This window comes from Ostrinia furnacalis, unplaced genomic scaffold (assembly GCF_004193835.3).
Source record: "Ostrinia furnacalis isolate ACB-3 unplaced genomic scaffold, ASM419383v2 OfSCF2039, whole genome shotgun sequence".
Classification (NCBI taxonomy): domain Eukaryota; kingdom Metazoa; phylum Arthropoda; class Insecta; order Lepidoptera; family Crambidae; genus Ostrinia; species Ostrinia furnacalis.
The window spans coordinates 213057-230300 of NW_021132278.1; the positions used below are offsets into that span (position 1 = coordinate 213057).

At 39.1% G+C, this 17244-nt stretch overlaps 1 protein-coding gene across 8 annotated transcripts in view; it reads left to right on the forward strand.

Moving 5' to 3' along the window:
- mnb (minibrain) overlaps positions 1-17244 on the forward strand; it is a 146576-nt gene that overhangs the window by 102257 nt on the left and 27075 nt on the right. Inside the window, exon 1 of one of the 8 annotated variants that reach the window (XM_028306617.1) lies at positions 138-418. The exons of the other annotated variants lie outside the window; for them this stretch is intronic. Within the exon in view, the coding sequence (XP_028162418.1) occupies positions 269-418 (150 nt within the window). The 5' untranslated portion in view covers positions 138-268. Of the gene's footprint in view, positions 1-137; positions 419-17244 lie in introns of those variants that run through there. 8 annotated transcript variants of the gene reach the window in all.

The window sequence follows — 17244 nt, forward strand, 5'->3', positions numbered from 1 at the left end:
TTGGGACACACGTCAACAGATCAACGAGGTCGGATTTATTCACGTATGTGGAATAGTCTACTTGAGCCGAAGAATAGTTATCGTGCCGATAAAAGGCCAGTCGTTTTCTCGCAGCCGATTATTGCGGTCCTGTACCGGTGAGAAGCTGAGTACGTTTTGCTCGCGCGTATTTCAACTACTAAACAAACTGTCAGAGCATTGCCAGTTTGTCCCAACCTTGCGTTTAAAACTGTCAAGGCGATCGCTTGAGTGGTATCATGTGGCGTGTATGAAGCTCGGGGGAGCTGGCCAGTGCAGTGACCCACCAGCGGTGCGTGAAGTCGGGACGATGGTACGCAAAGGGGAGAGGTCCACGCTCGCCCTGCTCAGGACTCTGGCCGACACGCTTCGGTGGCAATCTCTCCGCGTCGTCGCAATGGTACGTTTGGCGAACAACTAATGTTTTGCTTGGACGCACTGCCCTGCTGCAAGGCAGTTCTGTACACGTGTGGGCAACAAGTAATTCCAGCAATTAATAAATTAATGACGCTTATTTTTTTAATAACAATATGTACGTGGAAAACAAAATGATCACCGTATTTAACATTAACCGTGAAGATGCGTATAATATTGTCTTATAAATAACCAAGTTTCAAGATAAGAAGCACCTAAAAACATCCAATCACTTTTTATTATAATCTATATTTTCCTCCACTTTGGTGTAATTTTCTTATTATTTTGTGAATTTTATAAAATTTGGTTGAAGATATGTTACAATTCAGGTTAAATCAACGATATTATCGCTACGTCGCATTCTCAACATCGTCATAGATAAAATATCAGCAATAGTGTTCATAAACACTGCGCTTATCGATAGACGTGTGCCCTAGACTGTTTTGACATGTGCCCGACTCACGATGCGATCGTGTGACCGGCTCTTTGGTACACGTGCCGTTATCGGAATCCATCGGAATCTGTGACCCCAAGGCCAGAGGTCACGTTGTGACACGAAGCCGATAGCTCGCACCTCTTCCCGTATATCGCCAATGTTTGTAAACGAACCTTTGATGTAATTGCCGCGATCAATCAATGTTTACTCCTGTGAAGTTGCGCTTAAATAAATACCTCCAGATGAAAGCTGCTTTCGGTGTTATCGTGAAAATATTCCATTGTAAGTCTTTGCTGTAATAAAATTTTAATACGCGATAAATTCAAGGAACATCAACCTATCACAAGCTAATTAATAACCTATCTGTCGGGATGTACCGACTCGGCGGGAAAACAGAAGCATTGATAAGTTTATAACCAAACAATGATAAAGCCGTAATTAGCTTTTTAAATGTGTAGACGTCACTCTATGATATACATAACAGTTTAGCAGCGAACGTATGCGTGCAACAATATTAACTGCCGTATAATACATTCGCCACAGTTAATTACACATTTAACATGCCAAAATCCGAATAATCGTTAATTGAAGAAATATAGCTTTTTGAGTAATTTAATGAGCCGATAAATTGGGTTAAATAAATATCAACAATGCAATAGAGTAAAGAGACGCATGACAATGTGCTTACGTGCATAAAGTGCAAATACACAGGTGCGCCGAGTGTTGTGCTGTTTGGCTTGGCGTTTCGTTGACCCACTTCTTGTATGGGTGGCCGCAAAGACTTCTGTGTACCACTAGACAAGCTGTATTTAATATTGCCAACCAAAGTAACTATGCTGATTACTATCTCACAATCACAACCTCATTAGCCAATCGCCAACGAGCGGGAACAAATATGCCATGAAGCTCGCGAAGATTGTAGTTGACAAACACTCATTTGTTTATGGTGACATAAAACATCGCAATTAACTAATTATTTGCGCATTTTGTCGTGATTTGATACTTATACTTACCTACCCAATGATTCTTTCGTAGTTGATAACGTTGACCAAAGTCACTTTACGTGACCGGTACAAGCAAGCCCTTTGATAAAATTTCAATTCTAAAAAGCTTTTCTAGTAATAACACACTCAGAATTAGAAGTCTTTCGGCCGAATACTGAAACGCCATTTAAATATTTGACGGCTTCTCAAATAGTTAAGCAGCTCCTAAACTTACATTTCGCATACTCAAAACAATATCTGAGCAGTTCTCAATTTTTAAGCACCTCTCAAATTAAGTTGCACTCAAACGCCACTTAAATGAATTTTCGCATACTGAAACGCCATTCAACGCTAAGCATTACTCAAACAACTGTCAAATCGTCTTAAGCAGCTGTTAAATTTGAGAGTGCTTGCGCGGTATCTTAAATCCTATTCTTATACCTAAATCGACCTAAATAGTGGTAAATAATGTGTGTCATCGTTATCATTTCTTTCGAGCCTCGAGGAAATACCTAGATCTAATCGCAGGAACGCAATAAGGCTGAACGCTATTGAAAAATATTATTATAATGACATGCAATTCCGAGCGAGGTTCCGCGTCTCTAAAGAAACGGTGTTGTTTCTGGATTCATAATTTGGAAGCTCTTTGAAACCCCTCACCAAATGCCATACAACCAGTGGACCAAATACTTATTATAACCCTACTGTTCTACGCAACGGGAAGTTATGAACGTGTACTAGGTGATATCTTCCACATCTAACAGCCAACTGTGCATCGTATAGTGCACGAAGTAACAACCAAAATAGCTGCTATGAAATCGCTTTACATAAACATGCCTATTTCTGAGGATTAAGGGGACATCGCATAGCAGCATTTCCAAGAGTTGTTGATTTGTCAATTTGATGCTCTGTCAGTCAACAATGATAAATGTCAATTGTGGTTACGTTTCGGTCCACGATCGCCACTTAATAGATTTCAACAATAAAAAGTATCATATTTAAAATTATTTTTTTAATTAAATAAAAATGCAAGCATTATTATTTTTATATGATAAAACGAAATTTATATATAATAGAAACTAAAAATAAACTGTTCTAAGTTAAGTTGATTGAGTACATTTCCATAAAAGACAATACATAACCAAACGATGCTGCGTGTAATGGATAAAAGACGTAAAGTTATCATTTGTGTAAATGAAAACATACTTTTTTTGGTAAATGTTGCCATTATGTAAACATTTGAGAGCTGCTTAGCTGATCACGGCTTCAAATCCGTTGAGTAGCGTTTGAGAATACCATTTAAAATTGAAGGATACTTAAATTTAGGAGCCCGTCAGCTGAGTGACAGATTTGAGTAGTGTTTCAGTATTCGGCCGTTTATGAGGCCATGTCTTATAACTTAGAAGTATTTAGCTGGCCATATCTATGCAACTTAGCTGCACTATGCATATACGGCCACCAGACAAGAACTACTCTTCTTTTCTCGTCCAGTTTGTGGGCTGATCATAACAGTGCTATCTCCCCGATGTTACCGGTAGCTTTGCCCATTGTCACTAATCATATACAAGTAATAGATTTATACAAGTCTTATACGATCGTATCTATACGATTAGCTGCACTATGCATGTACGGCCACCAGACAAGAGCTCACCTATGCCCAGCCCCGAGGGAGCTATCTTATTTTCTCGTCCAGTTTGTGGGCTAATCATGACAGTGCTATCTCCCCGGTGTTACCGTTAGCTTTGGATTGTTTCCTCATTGACACTAATTACATAATGGATTAAGCGACACCTATTAATTAAAGGGTTATAATTTGTTAGTATTCTAGCTTCTCTGCTTTGCTTTGAACCTGTCTCGTTTTTAATATTATACTTATGAGCAAAAGTATGGAACCACCCCCTTGTGTTTTGTTCCAAGCCATCCTAAATGCCTATGAATGTATCTATGGTATCAATTTAAAGTATATAATATTACCTTTAAAATGGTACATATAATTTTTATTTATCTTCTATTAGTCATTTAGTTCTTACGATCGTTCGTAATAAAGAGGGTAATTCCATAATTTTGCTCGCGAGTGTAGATCTGCTTTACATTAACAAATTAATAAATTGCTCTGAATATTCTATAGTAGGTAAATATTTATGCAATCAATGACGACTTTTCCGTAATGAAATGGAGTTCAAGCATGTTTAAAAATTACGTAAATATGTATGTTGATAGAGTAACCCTAACTTTGGTTATTGATAAATATAGAAATACGGCTGTTTACTTCGCTTTAAATAGTTTGTATCGTCTCCTAAGCATAATAGGTGAAGCTTATCCTGCCCGATCAAGTGGAAGGGAAGCTCAGTAGAGCAAGAGTCCCGCCAAGGTAGAGCTATGTAAAACATCAATCGATGGGCGTCTGTGTGTCTTGGAGGGTAGTAGTGTAGTATGGTAATGAATGTTGTTCGAATAGTTTACTAGCTAAAATGTGTACACTACTTACCCAAATTGTACTTGAAAACTACATACCAATTTCATAAAAATCTTACTTGATGGGAATGCAAATATCATTAATTTCTCTTGAGAGCAATAAAATAACACAATTAGATACTATACCTTACTGGGAAGACTTCTACTGTGTATAATAATTGTCACGCCAAAATTATTTAATGCGTACCTGCTTAGAATTTACATTGGCTTATTCCAAGAAGCTCAGTTAGAGTAGGCGCACACCGTTGATTTTTAGTTGGCCGATAGTTGTGCCCGATTTTAAATTGTATGAAGAATCGGCCAAATCGAATCGGCGTAGTGTGCGCACTCCCATACATGCCCATACTGATCAACTGCCCGACTAAACTATCGGCCGACGACTTGTAGTGGCATAACGTTTGGAAATACGCATCTTATACCAATTTGGAGTTCGAAAACAAAGGAAGATCGTGGAAGAGCAACAAACATGCTGCATCTACCTCACAATTTTGCGCTTACGAAATTAGTAGAAAGAACGCATCATTTGCGGACGATTGTTTTTCTCAGAACGCTGTATGAAAAACAGCGTCACTGTCCTCATTATAGCCTGTAAGCAGACAATAACATATGAATAGTGGATGCCGTCTCAAAATACGCTGTTTTCGCATAGCAGCAAGCAGCGCCGGGGCTCAGCTGTTGTGACGTCGCCGACGAGACGTTGTTAATACGGCACTTAGGCGTTTTGCACACCCACGACTTGCTTCGCCGTTATTACACGTCTATTTGAAGACATTTATTAATATGAACCTAGTTTGATAACCTAAATTGTTCCAATAATCTAGTTTACTTATCCCTTTATTCATAAAAAAAAATAACACCTAAAGCCGTCCTAAATAAATCACTGTTTCTCTCTGGTCAGCATAGGGACATTAATAATTGACAGAAAATGACGAATCATTCAATGGTTAAAATTGGGTAAATAACCACGAAAGGTTTCTCCTGGTTCAGGAGTTCAGAAGTCCTGAACTCTAAATATTATAATGGTCGTGGTGCCTATTGGAAAGAAAAGAAGCAGTGGCTTTAATGTTATTGTTGGGATACGCGGTGGCCAGGAAGGAATAAAAAGGCATCTACTTAATAGATAGTTTTATAACTCTTCCTTCTCACAGAGTATTGTCATAAGCACTTATCCAAATATTTACAATAAGTTTACGGAGACTGTGTATTGTTCAATTTTATTATAATATCATTGCTATTCAACTGAAACAACACGACACAGACTAGATGTTGTGACGACGCCAACGCGCCCTATTAATAAAACTTAGGCCCACTGCACACCAACAAAAAAGTCGCAACTCTCAAAGATACCGTGAATTTGTTCAAATAATTGAGTAGAATCACATGTTTTGTAGTTAACAGAATACTTATTATTTCGGTGTATAATGTCCTAAAAAGTTTTGACCCGCCCGACTTCTAAACGTGATCATCTGCAATTACTGAATTAAGAAAAGTTAGTATTTAAACTTCAAATTACACTTAACTGTTAAAACGAAATTTAATTCCGTTACGTAAAAAGAAGTAGGTCATGCGCATTGAATGCATATGCAAATATGGAACAAACAATGACTTGGACAAGCGGCGAAAATATCGGCTTTCGAAACCATGAATATATCGAAATTTACGAAGTCATCAATGAATAATTGCTACTTATTTTTTTCTTTTCCTCTCCTATTACAATGTTATGGTATTGGTCTTTGCGGAAACCATCTACCAGATCAGACTTTACATCTCTTGCTTTCCTAACTAGATCTTCATTTATTTTCGGATCATTTCTACAGCATTTAAGTCTAAATACTTGGCTGTACCGATGTTGTTATTCTCAACAATTTGTACTCAAATCTAAGAATGACAAGCCTACAGCAATTTGTAGTAATTTGATAAATATGGGTTGTGGCGACATGTACCCTGGCTAGAGGCTAGACGGAAAAAGTAATCACAGTAAGTTTTGTTGTACAAAACGAATTACTAATGCTTTTTCAAGGTTTTCACGAAAATTGGTGGTAGTTTATATCAAGCTTTGTTATGTAAAAATATGTGGATTGATGGTGATTGAGCCTAACTTAGGACCAAAGTTATGTATGTGACTAAAATATAAAATTAGTACAAAAGATAATGTTACTGTCTTTGCGGAAAGATGTCCCCTTTTTATACTAGAAACAAATACGCAAACAATAGAAAAACTTGTTGATACAAAATGCTTGTTCTTTTAACGAACTTTAATAGTTCCGACCGACTGAATAGTCTCCTTTAAATTAGTTCTGTAAGCTCGCCCCTAACTTCATCCGTAGATTTTCCGCTCGCAATTGCAACTTTCCTTTTTATGTAAATTGTAAAATGTGAATCCAATCTACTACGAAATAAAATAGACGACTCCGTTACGGATCTTTGATGGTTGGCAACAACGCAGAAGTTGTCCTTTCATTCGTGTAAGTTGTAGGATCGACTTTATTCGTGCCATAAAAGTGTGCAAGCTTAGAAGTGGTATATTGGAATTGCATCGGGGTGATCAGTGCTCGCTTCGTTATCGCGTCGCGCTGCGGCGGCGTGTCGTATCGGAGCCGCCATCCGCAGAGATGACTATGCCCGCTCTCATTCATTAGAGGGGCGGAGGGGCCGGGGCAAGACGTCGCGCGCCGCCCGACTATATCGATTTTGTACCACCAGCCCTCCCCCCGGCACCACACGCCCGCGCTCTCAGCATCCGACCTCGAGTGCTCTCCTCTCGCGCCTACTGGACACCTCCGACAGAAACTACGCCTTAACGACATGACGCCACAGCTCAAAATTCCGAGCCCCGACCTACGCTCGGCGGCCTCCCGACGATCCCTAATGGACCCTCCGAGCGAAAGTCACTCGGTCGAGATTGCAACGGCGCCGTCACCGTCCACACCGATGGAAAAAATAAGCTTTTTGTTACAATTAAAATGGTAAATCAAACCAATTTTAGTAATTGCGAGGTCAAACTTTCAAGTGGCGGCGCGCCCTCTAGGAAATATTTTAAACGCGTATGATTATTAAAGGGAAGCTCAGCATATCCGTTAGGACACCTGAGATACTCACCGTTCAACCATATTATCTTGACTATTTCAATTTCAATAAAATGATTAAATTCAACCCATTTTACCTTCTCCCTAAAGAAAGAAACAGGTTCGATTTTTATACATTTTATTTTGGGACACTCAAAAATGTAATTAAAATAGATGTCTCTTATTAAGAACCTAATTACATTTCATCTTGAACGTAAAAATAAGGAGCTGTATGTTAATAAATAACATTTTGTATGAAGATACAAGTCGCGTGGATGCCTTACAAGATCAGCATTTGATATTAGTTCAGTTCCGAAAATCCTTTCAACCAGCCGCACCATCGTATTGTTGCCCAAAATAGATCTTCCGGGGTCCCTATTTATGTTTGTGTGTAGTCAAGTGTACGTATAACTTTGTACTTACGGTCATGATTTCTAAATTGAACCTTATTTCTAAGTCCAGTAAGATTGTCCCCCATTGAAGTTATCTAAACTTCTATTAAACTCTGATTTTTAATTTGACGGAATTTTGACATTTCAGAAGTGTTGTCAACATTGAATCATTCCCACTAAGAATGGAGAGCATTTTCATAAATTAAAAAATAATCCATTCTTGAATTAAAGGTTTCACTTGAAAAACTAAGGCTTAAAAATGTAACGATCATTTCAAAATGGTTATTTGAATTTTTATTATCATACTTTTGAAGTTACAAAAAAAATTGGGAAATTATTTTTCTATTACTGGACTCCCTGGCCAATAATCCATGGGTTACAAACCTTTTTTATGAAAATCCTTTTGTTAATAAAATCTTAGCTTCATAAAATAATCAATTTAACAAGATGCCAATTTTATAATCCAAGTTGATTATGATGACGATAATGATGATTGATGATCAATACATATTTTTGTTTATGATAATATGTTGTTTTACCGTGTTAAAAACACGTTTTTTTCTATTTAATCTTTAAAATGTACATAATAATTAGGGTACATTAAATTCACAAAACAATCAATAGTTCATTCTTGTAAGTTGTACTTGATGAAATTTCATTTCATATTATTTATTAATAATTCAAAGCAAAAAAGGCTTATTAAATCTGAATTGTCAAAAAATGACAGCTGTCAGAATTCCGTCGAATTAAAAATCGGACTGTAGGTACCTTCCATGCTTCTAAGCTTCTTGTACAATGTACATAAAAGTTTTGGTGGGAAGGATAATTCCTTGATTTAAAAAGACATTCAAGCTGACTCAGATTGAGCCATGTCATAAAGCTAGTGGCTTACGAAATTAAATGGTTATCCTTGTAAATGCGGTCCCAATAAAAGAGATACAAAATTCTGGCCATGATTCCTTGAACATAGGTAAAACCCTCCTATACCAATATGTTAGGCACCATTCGACTGCATCCAGGAAAAGCAACTTACATCAAATATGCAAAACTTAAAGCTCAAAGCCGAGCTCGTGATTACACATTCACTCCACGCAAAGCAATTCTTATCTATACTGCATTTTCTTAACGAGATCGGAACGCATCGAAGATACACCAGTGTGTATCTTTGCACTGCCAATGTTTATCGCATCGTATAAAACATTTTTTAAGATCAGCAATTTTCTATCTTTAGGCTGTAACGACGTCTCGTTTTTTACCGTAGTCAGATTTTATAACCGATTCTGTAATACATTCCCAGTCCCATCATTTCAAATATATGCTTTAAGGGAATCTAATTTAACTCACTATCTCTATTTGGGAAATTAATTTCACCTAGGATGGAATAGGAGGAAGCAATGGACTTACTTTGAATTTCTATTGCCGCAGATCATAGACTTTATTCAAGATAGATATTTATCACAAGACGATCAGATCTTTATCAAAATTTCAAAATAGTTTCAATTTCCTATAGACGTACATTTTCCGAAGTTATTAATGTCACTTATAATGTTCCTAATGTTTCCCCCCTCAGTTGCAAACGCTAACGATGTAATATTTAAAACGTGCAATATTAAAAACAATCAGTAGCGTAAATTGTAAGTTTGGTATCTGACCTGTAGGATAAGGTGGACAACGTTGCGGTAGGTCTGGCATTCTGTGTACATCCTTTGCTGATCGGCACGCAGCGCTGGGTGCGTTTTGCATGTATGCAACCCGTCATTGTGTGCGGCACTGGGTGGACCAGGCCCATACAAAAGGAGGACTGGACGGCGCCCGATAGCACTGATTGCAACGCTAGATTATGTATTATGCTTGTACAAATGTGGATATTAACAGCTTGATTTTGATTGATTATGGCACGGTACTGGATCTTTCGGAATTAACCCATTTACAAGTTTAAAAACTTTAGCATTTTATGTTATAACAACTGCTATTTTGCAATGAATTTTGCACTGTACTTAATTATGTATAATTGTTAAATTCATTGTTCTGCGGCAGAAATCTTTCACCATTCCGATTTTCCCATTAAAAGTGGTCTTTACATAGTCATTTTGCCAAAACGTTAGTAACGTAAGGCCTAACGTTACTCGAACTATTTCCAACAAATGCAACTCCGTCGTATCCCGGACCAACAACTACAGTCGTATATGGCACAATTATAATAGTTTCTAGTTTGTTACCTTCACAATGTGTACACGGCGCGCTTCCACGTGCGACGCAATAAATGTAAGCCTGTTACTTCCGATGCCGACTATAAACATCCTATTGATCTCCTGTCACTGGGACACACTCGTAATCCTGTTAGCCAACTTCGGTTTGTGCAAACAAATCGTGCTATGTTGCTGATTAGTAACGAATTTGAGTAAAAACCTAATAAACTAAGAGCTGGTGAACGTCAGACCTACGTCATTTTATAACGGCTGAATGTTTGTCAGCGTTTGCTCCCAATATAGGTTAGAATATTGATGCATCATGTCGTTTGGGTCATCGTGACTTTGGCAGGTACCCTCAAAAAATTGTCTGGCAAGGAGTTACAGTTTTGACAGTTCCAAATCCTTGCACCGAATGTGCGCTAAGTCAACCTCTAGTTGACACTTGATCATAATCAAATTGACGGCACATTGCAATACCCTGAGGCATTTTACTCTGAATAGGTGAGAATTTGCCCCAAAAATGTACAATCTGTTGTGCTTATTCGGAGGTCTACTCCACTAGAAGATTAATGGTGCGTAATGAACCCTATTACAACTATTATTGTTTCGATTATCGCTTAAGGGAAGGTATGATTTATTATCTGATCTCTTACTCTTAACATCATTTTAAACGATACCTTTATTTAAATACCATTAAACTTGTTTATTGCTATCATCATCCATCATCATCATCATGTAAAATTACGGAATCTCGTAAAAATAAAAGCCTTAGATTGTTTATTATTTACTGGTGAATAGGTCGAAGTTATTTATGGAAAAAATCCATTTGACATCGTCTGCATTTATTTGACTTTATTATACAGCTCTACATTGGAAATGACCCCTCATTAAACAATTTTCTAGGCGTTGGTAAACTTTTTAAAGCCGAGTTTCAACACGAACTTTCAAAGTATGATAACTAAGTAATGTAAACGTACTTTGTGATTTATGATCTCAGTTACCGATCTTCAATATATTAGACGTAAGAGCTTTTAATGTAGTTTCAAAGACTATATTTACATACACTCGACGATAATTTACATCAGATGAAATCAGATCAGACAATCTGTAACGTGTTATTCAACGCACATAATTGAATAACGAATCAATTACACATTATGATCGTAAATGTTGTGATCAATAATTTCATTCCCCGACGTGTTTACAAATGAAGTGTAAACAATGTGGCGTACCCATTTTATTTATTAGCGAGTGATAACTGGTCGCTTAGTTATTATGGAAATGGCCGATCAAAGGCGTCTGCAGATCGGCCTCAACGAGGGGAAAGCTTGGGGTAGGTTATGGTATTGCATCCGACGCTTTGCAGGCTGCAAGGGTGGTTTGGCATAAGTATAGCCCGCCTATAGCACGCAGCCCTCAATATGTCTGTCTAGCCGCTGGATTTATGAATGCCGTGCAGTAATTATGACGTTATGTGCGTGTGCTTATATCGCCGCCGGTGATTTACAAACACTAACGTACAGTTTTTCAGTCGTTCTTTGAAATGCCGTAACGGCGTGATACTACACGACACCCCACTTTAAAGTTGTCAAGTATCGATCACATAGCCATTTTAGTTTGTTATACATTTTTAATCGGTTATCTCGACCTGTGCCGAGTCGAAAATAAACCCGAGATCGATATGGTCCCGTCCGGTCCAAACTCAAGCCGCCGTTGTTTCTGTTCCATCGCATCCGGACGTCCGGCGGAATTTACGAGCGTCTCCATCTAAATCGGTGCGTTTTCGTCGAGCTATTAATGTGTCGCTCCCGGTGTGCTCGCGGGCTAATGCCTGGTGATGATTAAAAAAGCGTGCGTGCCCACTTGACGCAGTGTGTTAGCTTTTTGCATCGGTGTGCGGTGCGGTGCTGTGGCACTAATGAAACGGGCCCGCCGTGCGTCGGCCGCGGCCTACGTACGCGGGCCTTGCATTGGGTCGGGTCAGTGAACCCGCCCGCCCACTATCGGGGTAAATATGCCGAATGCACACAGATGCGCGCGCCGCCCTCAGGCCCCGTCGCCGCTCGCTGCACTCGGCACGCATCCACCCCCGACCCCTCTTAAAACTCCTAATTGATTGCACAAATTTTCTCGCAATAACTGTCTTTTTATAGTGTTAATGATGTAAACTTGCGCTGTTCCGACGCTTTAATTGATACTACGCTGCGGAGACGGCTGTAAACCACGTACAAATGCATAACGATGCTCGTTTGCCTATCGCGGTGTCGCCGGCTAGACTGTGAAAAATTAATTAACGTATAAACTCGCTTTACGGGATTCCCCTTCTCCTGCGACTGCGACTGCAAACACTTTACAAGTTTCGAAGTCTTATTCAGCGGTTCAAAGTGTTTGTACGAGCAGGCTCTGTAGGGCTTTAACATTTTTATTTGAACACGATTGATGCTCTTTTTTTACCTGATTAACCTTAATTAAATTATGATTGATCTTCATTTATCCATCTCTGGTATTGTAGTCCACTCATTGGTGAACATTATGCAGGTCCCAGTTCAATGATCGTCATCGTAAACAATTGATAGGGAATCCAATATCTCCCTGCAGCTATCTTGGTAATGGTCAGTTCTATTGGGTATTCGCTGGAACTTCAAAATGTTTAACCCACGCCGATTATCTGCATACCACCAAGAGCAATACTCCTTCTCAATGACGATGATCTCGTCGCTCGCTCATCGGGTGCACCGGCTGATGTCACGGTGACGTCACCGCTATAAACACAAACACCGCACGCCGCCATGCCAACAGCCCGATCCGCACATAACAATAATTCACTATACAAAGCTAGCATACAATTGCAGCACATCATAACTGCGCGCTTTTGGCATCATTGCCTCACAATGCCGCATCTTTTTTGCATCCCCTGATTTATTCAGTACGCCAGCTACCATTAATCCGTGGAACGTCTTTATACAATTTTATTTATTAGGTGCACTTAAGTTGTAGTTGACATTGGGGAATTTAGGATTGAATTTATTGAGGCAGTTTTAAATTCTCATGAAATTGGCCTTTCTTTTAGAATGTAATCCAAAATTTTTATATTATTTTTGGTTTAACAAAACATTTTCCGAGAAATGCAGTTGAAAATTTTCTTTCAAATATAGTTGAGTAGCAAAAAATTGCAGTGCAGCACTTAGATCAAATCTAAACGACTGCCAGTAAATTTATGAAACAATTTTCAGCAGAATTCAGAAAATTCTTGTATTCATTTCTAAATATACTTCTTGTAACAAAAAATAACAAGCCACTTCGTTATTAGAGTGAACACAAAAAACCCTTTTGAAATACAATTATTAATCTAAAGGTCAGTCAACCCTCACCACGTGCAGGGCTTTCGGCTAATATTAAATCTTAGACAAACTAATATGTGGAATGTACAACATGAAACTTTGAACAAACTACAGGTTGCTCGGGCTCATACAAAATAACATAAGTTTATATTGCTTTTGAACGTTTTATGTTTATTTGCGGATAGTACGGATAAGCGTTTGCTTGCTTTTATTAAATTCTTATTATACTGATGTCAGTATTCCAATAACAATTAGTTTAAACCGTAATGTTTTTATGAAAAAATGTTCTTCGTTAGAAAGAAAAGATTCAACTGAGTGCAAAAATTCTGAAAAGCCCGTAACGATATCCACAAAAATTCAAAACAGTCCAGGAAGTAAAGGAAGAAAGAGAATAATTAGGACACACAATAGCATGACGCGGCCACGTCTCATTGGTGGGCCGTAATTGAATAACCGACGACAGAGGAAACCGCGGAATAAGCGGTAGCTGGAAGTGCCCTCCGATCACACCTCGATGGTGCTGCTCCGGTCACTTACCTGCTCGCGACACCCTGAGTAGCCACTTGCCACGGCGTACACCTAAGCGTAGCCACGTTTACGTGCACGGAAAGCCTAGTACACACATTTACGCCACACGTAAACCAGTTGATGCACGGACGAGATTTTCATTCATTAAACATTTATGTAGTGAGCAAACATTTGAATTTACTGAAACGTAACTTTATTTGATGTTGCGTTTCGTTTGCTTCTATTTACATTCTTTTGAGATATTTATACCGGTGAATAATGGTCGGGTTTACCTTTTAAAATAGATTCCACAAATACTTATTCATTGATCTCGACTTGGAGTTACTCGGGTTGTGTAACCTGTAAGTCTACAAAAGCTGTACCAATCAAAGCGTATATACCGTGTTACGAAATGGTGATTGTTGTTACCGAAATAGTATCACATCTAGTGTCACTATCAGTCGGGGAAACGATTTCGCCCACACGAGGACGCGATCTCCTCCGCTGATGATGCAATGTCGGAACACTTTAGTTAGGGTGCGTATTTCCAGCTAATAGGTGTAACTTAAATGGGTATTGCCTATTACAGTTTAAGCACGAGCGAAGTTTGCTAAGGATAAATGTTATTGTCTTATGATAGAAGTGTCTTATCTGATTTTCCAAGATGATGGTGGAAAATTTCTGAAATGGTTGATTACAAAATTACAAAATACCCTAAAAAATACCCCATAAATCGATCAAACTTAAGAAGTGATAGGTATACCATCGCATACTATTTCGTAGTATTCATGAAATTATTAGGATTATGTTCGCTGCCTTAGCAGAAATTTCTGTTGTTGGGTCGAGTTCAGTTTTTATGGCTTGCTCGGTATACATTTTCCCTAAACATTTTGGACTTAAGGGGAGTCGGATGTTTACATTTTATTACAATCCATATTTTTACGAAACAAGGCTTCACATTCTTTCTAACAGGTTTCAAACTACAAAAAAGTTTATAAAATCGAATCAAAGTTCATACTTAATACTTCGTTATGGCTTCTCGATGACAAAAAGCTCTGTTGGAGCTAATTACGTTTTTATCATTAATTTTCCTTAATAAGTCGTTATCAAGCTAGATTATCTAATAAAAACATTGCACACACTGAACTTAGTCGTGGGACGGTTCTCTGCAACTTATTTACTTCTTGCTCCTCTAATGGCTGTGAAGTGCATTGGAATAATTATGCACGGATAGAAAATACTTTCCTCACGTTCACTACACTTGTTATCTGCAGTATCTAGCAGATAGGTTGCGACAGTCTTAATTGGGTGTTGGTATAACACAAGGCCATAAATCACGCCGCATAGTGGGGAGGTAATGGAGAGCTCAGCTTATATGCACTGCTTATTTCATCGGTGGAAGAAATATATAAATAAAGTCTTCTTGAGGCTGGCGATTGCTGCAATTTTCCTGTTCGACTTTGGTCAGGTTTGCAAACTTCGTCATTTAATGTTCGTTATTTATTAATTGGTAAACTTCCTAAGATTTACAGTATTTTATGATCAGTGGGTGTTTTAAGTTACATGTTGATATGACAATTAGTGTGAGAGAGAATTGTATCACCCAATGAGGCGCCTCGCTTATGAAGCCAGTTATAGTTCGCCGATTTGAATTGAGCCGGAGTTACGGCGACAACTCCGCCGACTATGTAGGTGTACTGTTCCATCTCCGACTTCGTTCATTAGATAGTTAACCGGCGACCGAATAGTGGATCACGTCCCGCTATCAGGTGCGCTGCAAACAAAACGTTGAATAGAGGCCGGGTTAAACATGCACGACGGGCGTACGGGTATAATTAAAGTTTAGGAGACGCTCACGTCGCCCGTTAACCTCGTTATCGGGCGCTGGAAGTGGGTGAGACGCGGCGGGGCGGGAGCTAAGCTAGGGGTAGGGGCGAAACGGGGAAAATCAATGACAGCCGCCGCGCGCCGTCTCTCCCCGGCCCGACGCGCTCATCTCGCGACCACGTGCCGCGGTCACTGACTCACCACCACCACCACTAAATCCCTCGCAGCTACCCGCGCTGATTGATCATCCTCAATCATCCCACGCACAACTCTCCTTTCACCCCCACCCAATAAAAATACCCACGCCACAACTACACGCGGAAATCAAATACCCACTCCGTTTAACCGCACAAAACGACCCGTTATTTTCTTATAACCGATTCTGACTTACCATAGCACCGGTCAACAATATATTGGCGCGCAACATATACCAAGCCGAAGCCTCGCCGGCTGTCGGGACGCGCTCGGTCGCCTGTAAAATACACTCTCTAATATGTAGGTCGCTGTCAGAAATTTGGGTTATCGTTTGGCCGCGTCGATATGCGACGCTTCCGCACCACCAGGCTGCGAATGCTATGCAGTCTATGTATATTATTGCCGTAACACATCCCGAGTTACGTAAAGGCCGCTTCTGAATGCCAGATATCTGACCGCGTGACGACGCACAGTGATTCGAGTAGAACAAGCTAGCTGGACAATATTATTTTTTTACTTTAATGGGTTTAATACACGCATTACTTACTTTTTTGTGCAATATAAGATTAATTAGGCATGTTATTATAATTATTATAGGTAGGTTTCAAAAAAAAAATTTTTTTTGGTAATAAAATATTTATTTCCTAAAATCAAGAGAAACAGACTAAAAAGGAAAGAAGAAACTAACTTTACAGTATAATAATAATTGGTCTTATGATGTATTAGGTGTTAAAGTATGAAATTCCCGTTTTTTATGGAGAATTTAATGAAAATCAATTTTTCGATATAAACATTTTTGCGATTTATATGGAACAAAGAATCTCAGTTTTTTTTAATTTAGTGGGTAGACTGGGACAACATTAATGACTTGCCAAGTTGCTGTGGCCAGCAGACATTTGCGCTGCAGCTTCAGCAGCCAATATCAGTTCTCAAGTACTTCTTGAGGAAATGAGGTCTAAAAGTCTTCTTCTTTTCGTCTTTTTGCTGGACTCGTCGAACTCCTTGAGTGGTCGTCCAGGTGTAGAATCTTTCGACGTGGAAGACTGAACTTTATGAACAGAAACATGTAACACTATGGCTCCGGGAATCCACTCAGTTTTGTTTTTCATGAAGCGTTCCCTGTTTTGCCGTATTTCGTCCATTGAAATGAAATTGAAATGCGACTGATGCTATTCTTCAACTCTCTCAGCGAATTTTCGTGATCCCAATACATCACATTTTGAGAATATAAATTAAAAATCATGCTATTCTGGTCACTTTTGAGGAAGGGGGCAGCACAGAGGACCGTACCGAGGGCGGCGGGGCACACAAGGGCGCCGCGGCTCCCAAGCACAATAGTCCCCACCAACCTCAACGCCCAAAGGGGATGGCGATACTACAGGCCAACCTACACCACGCT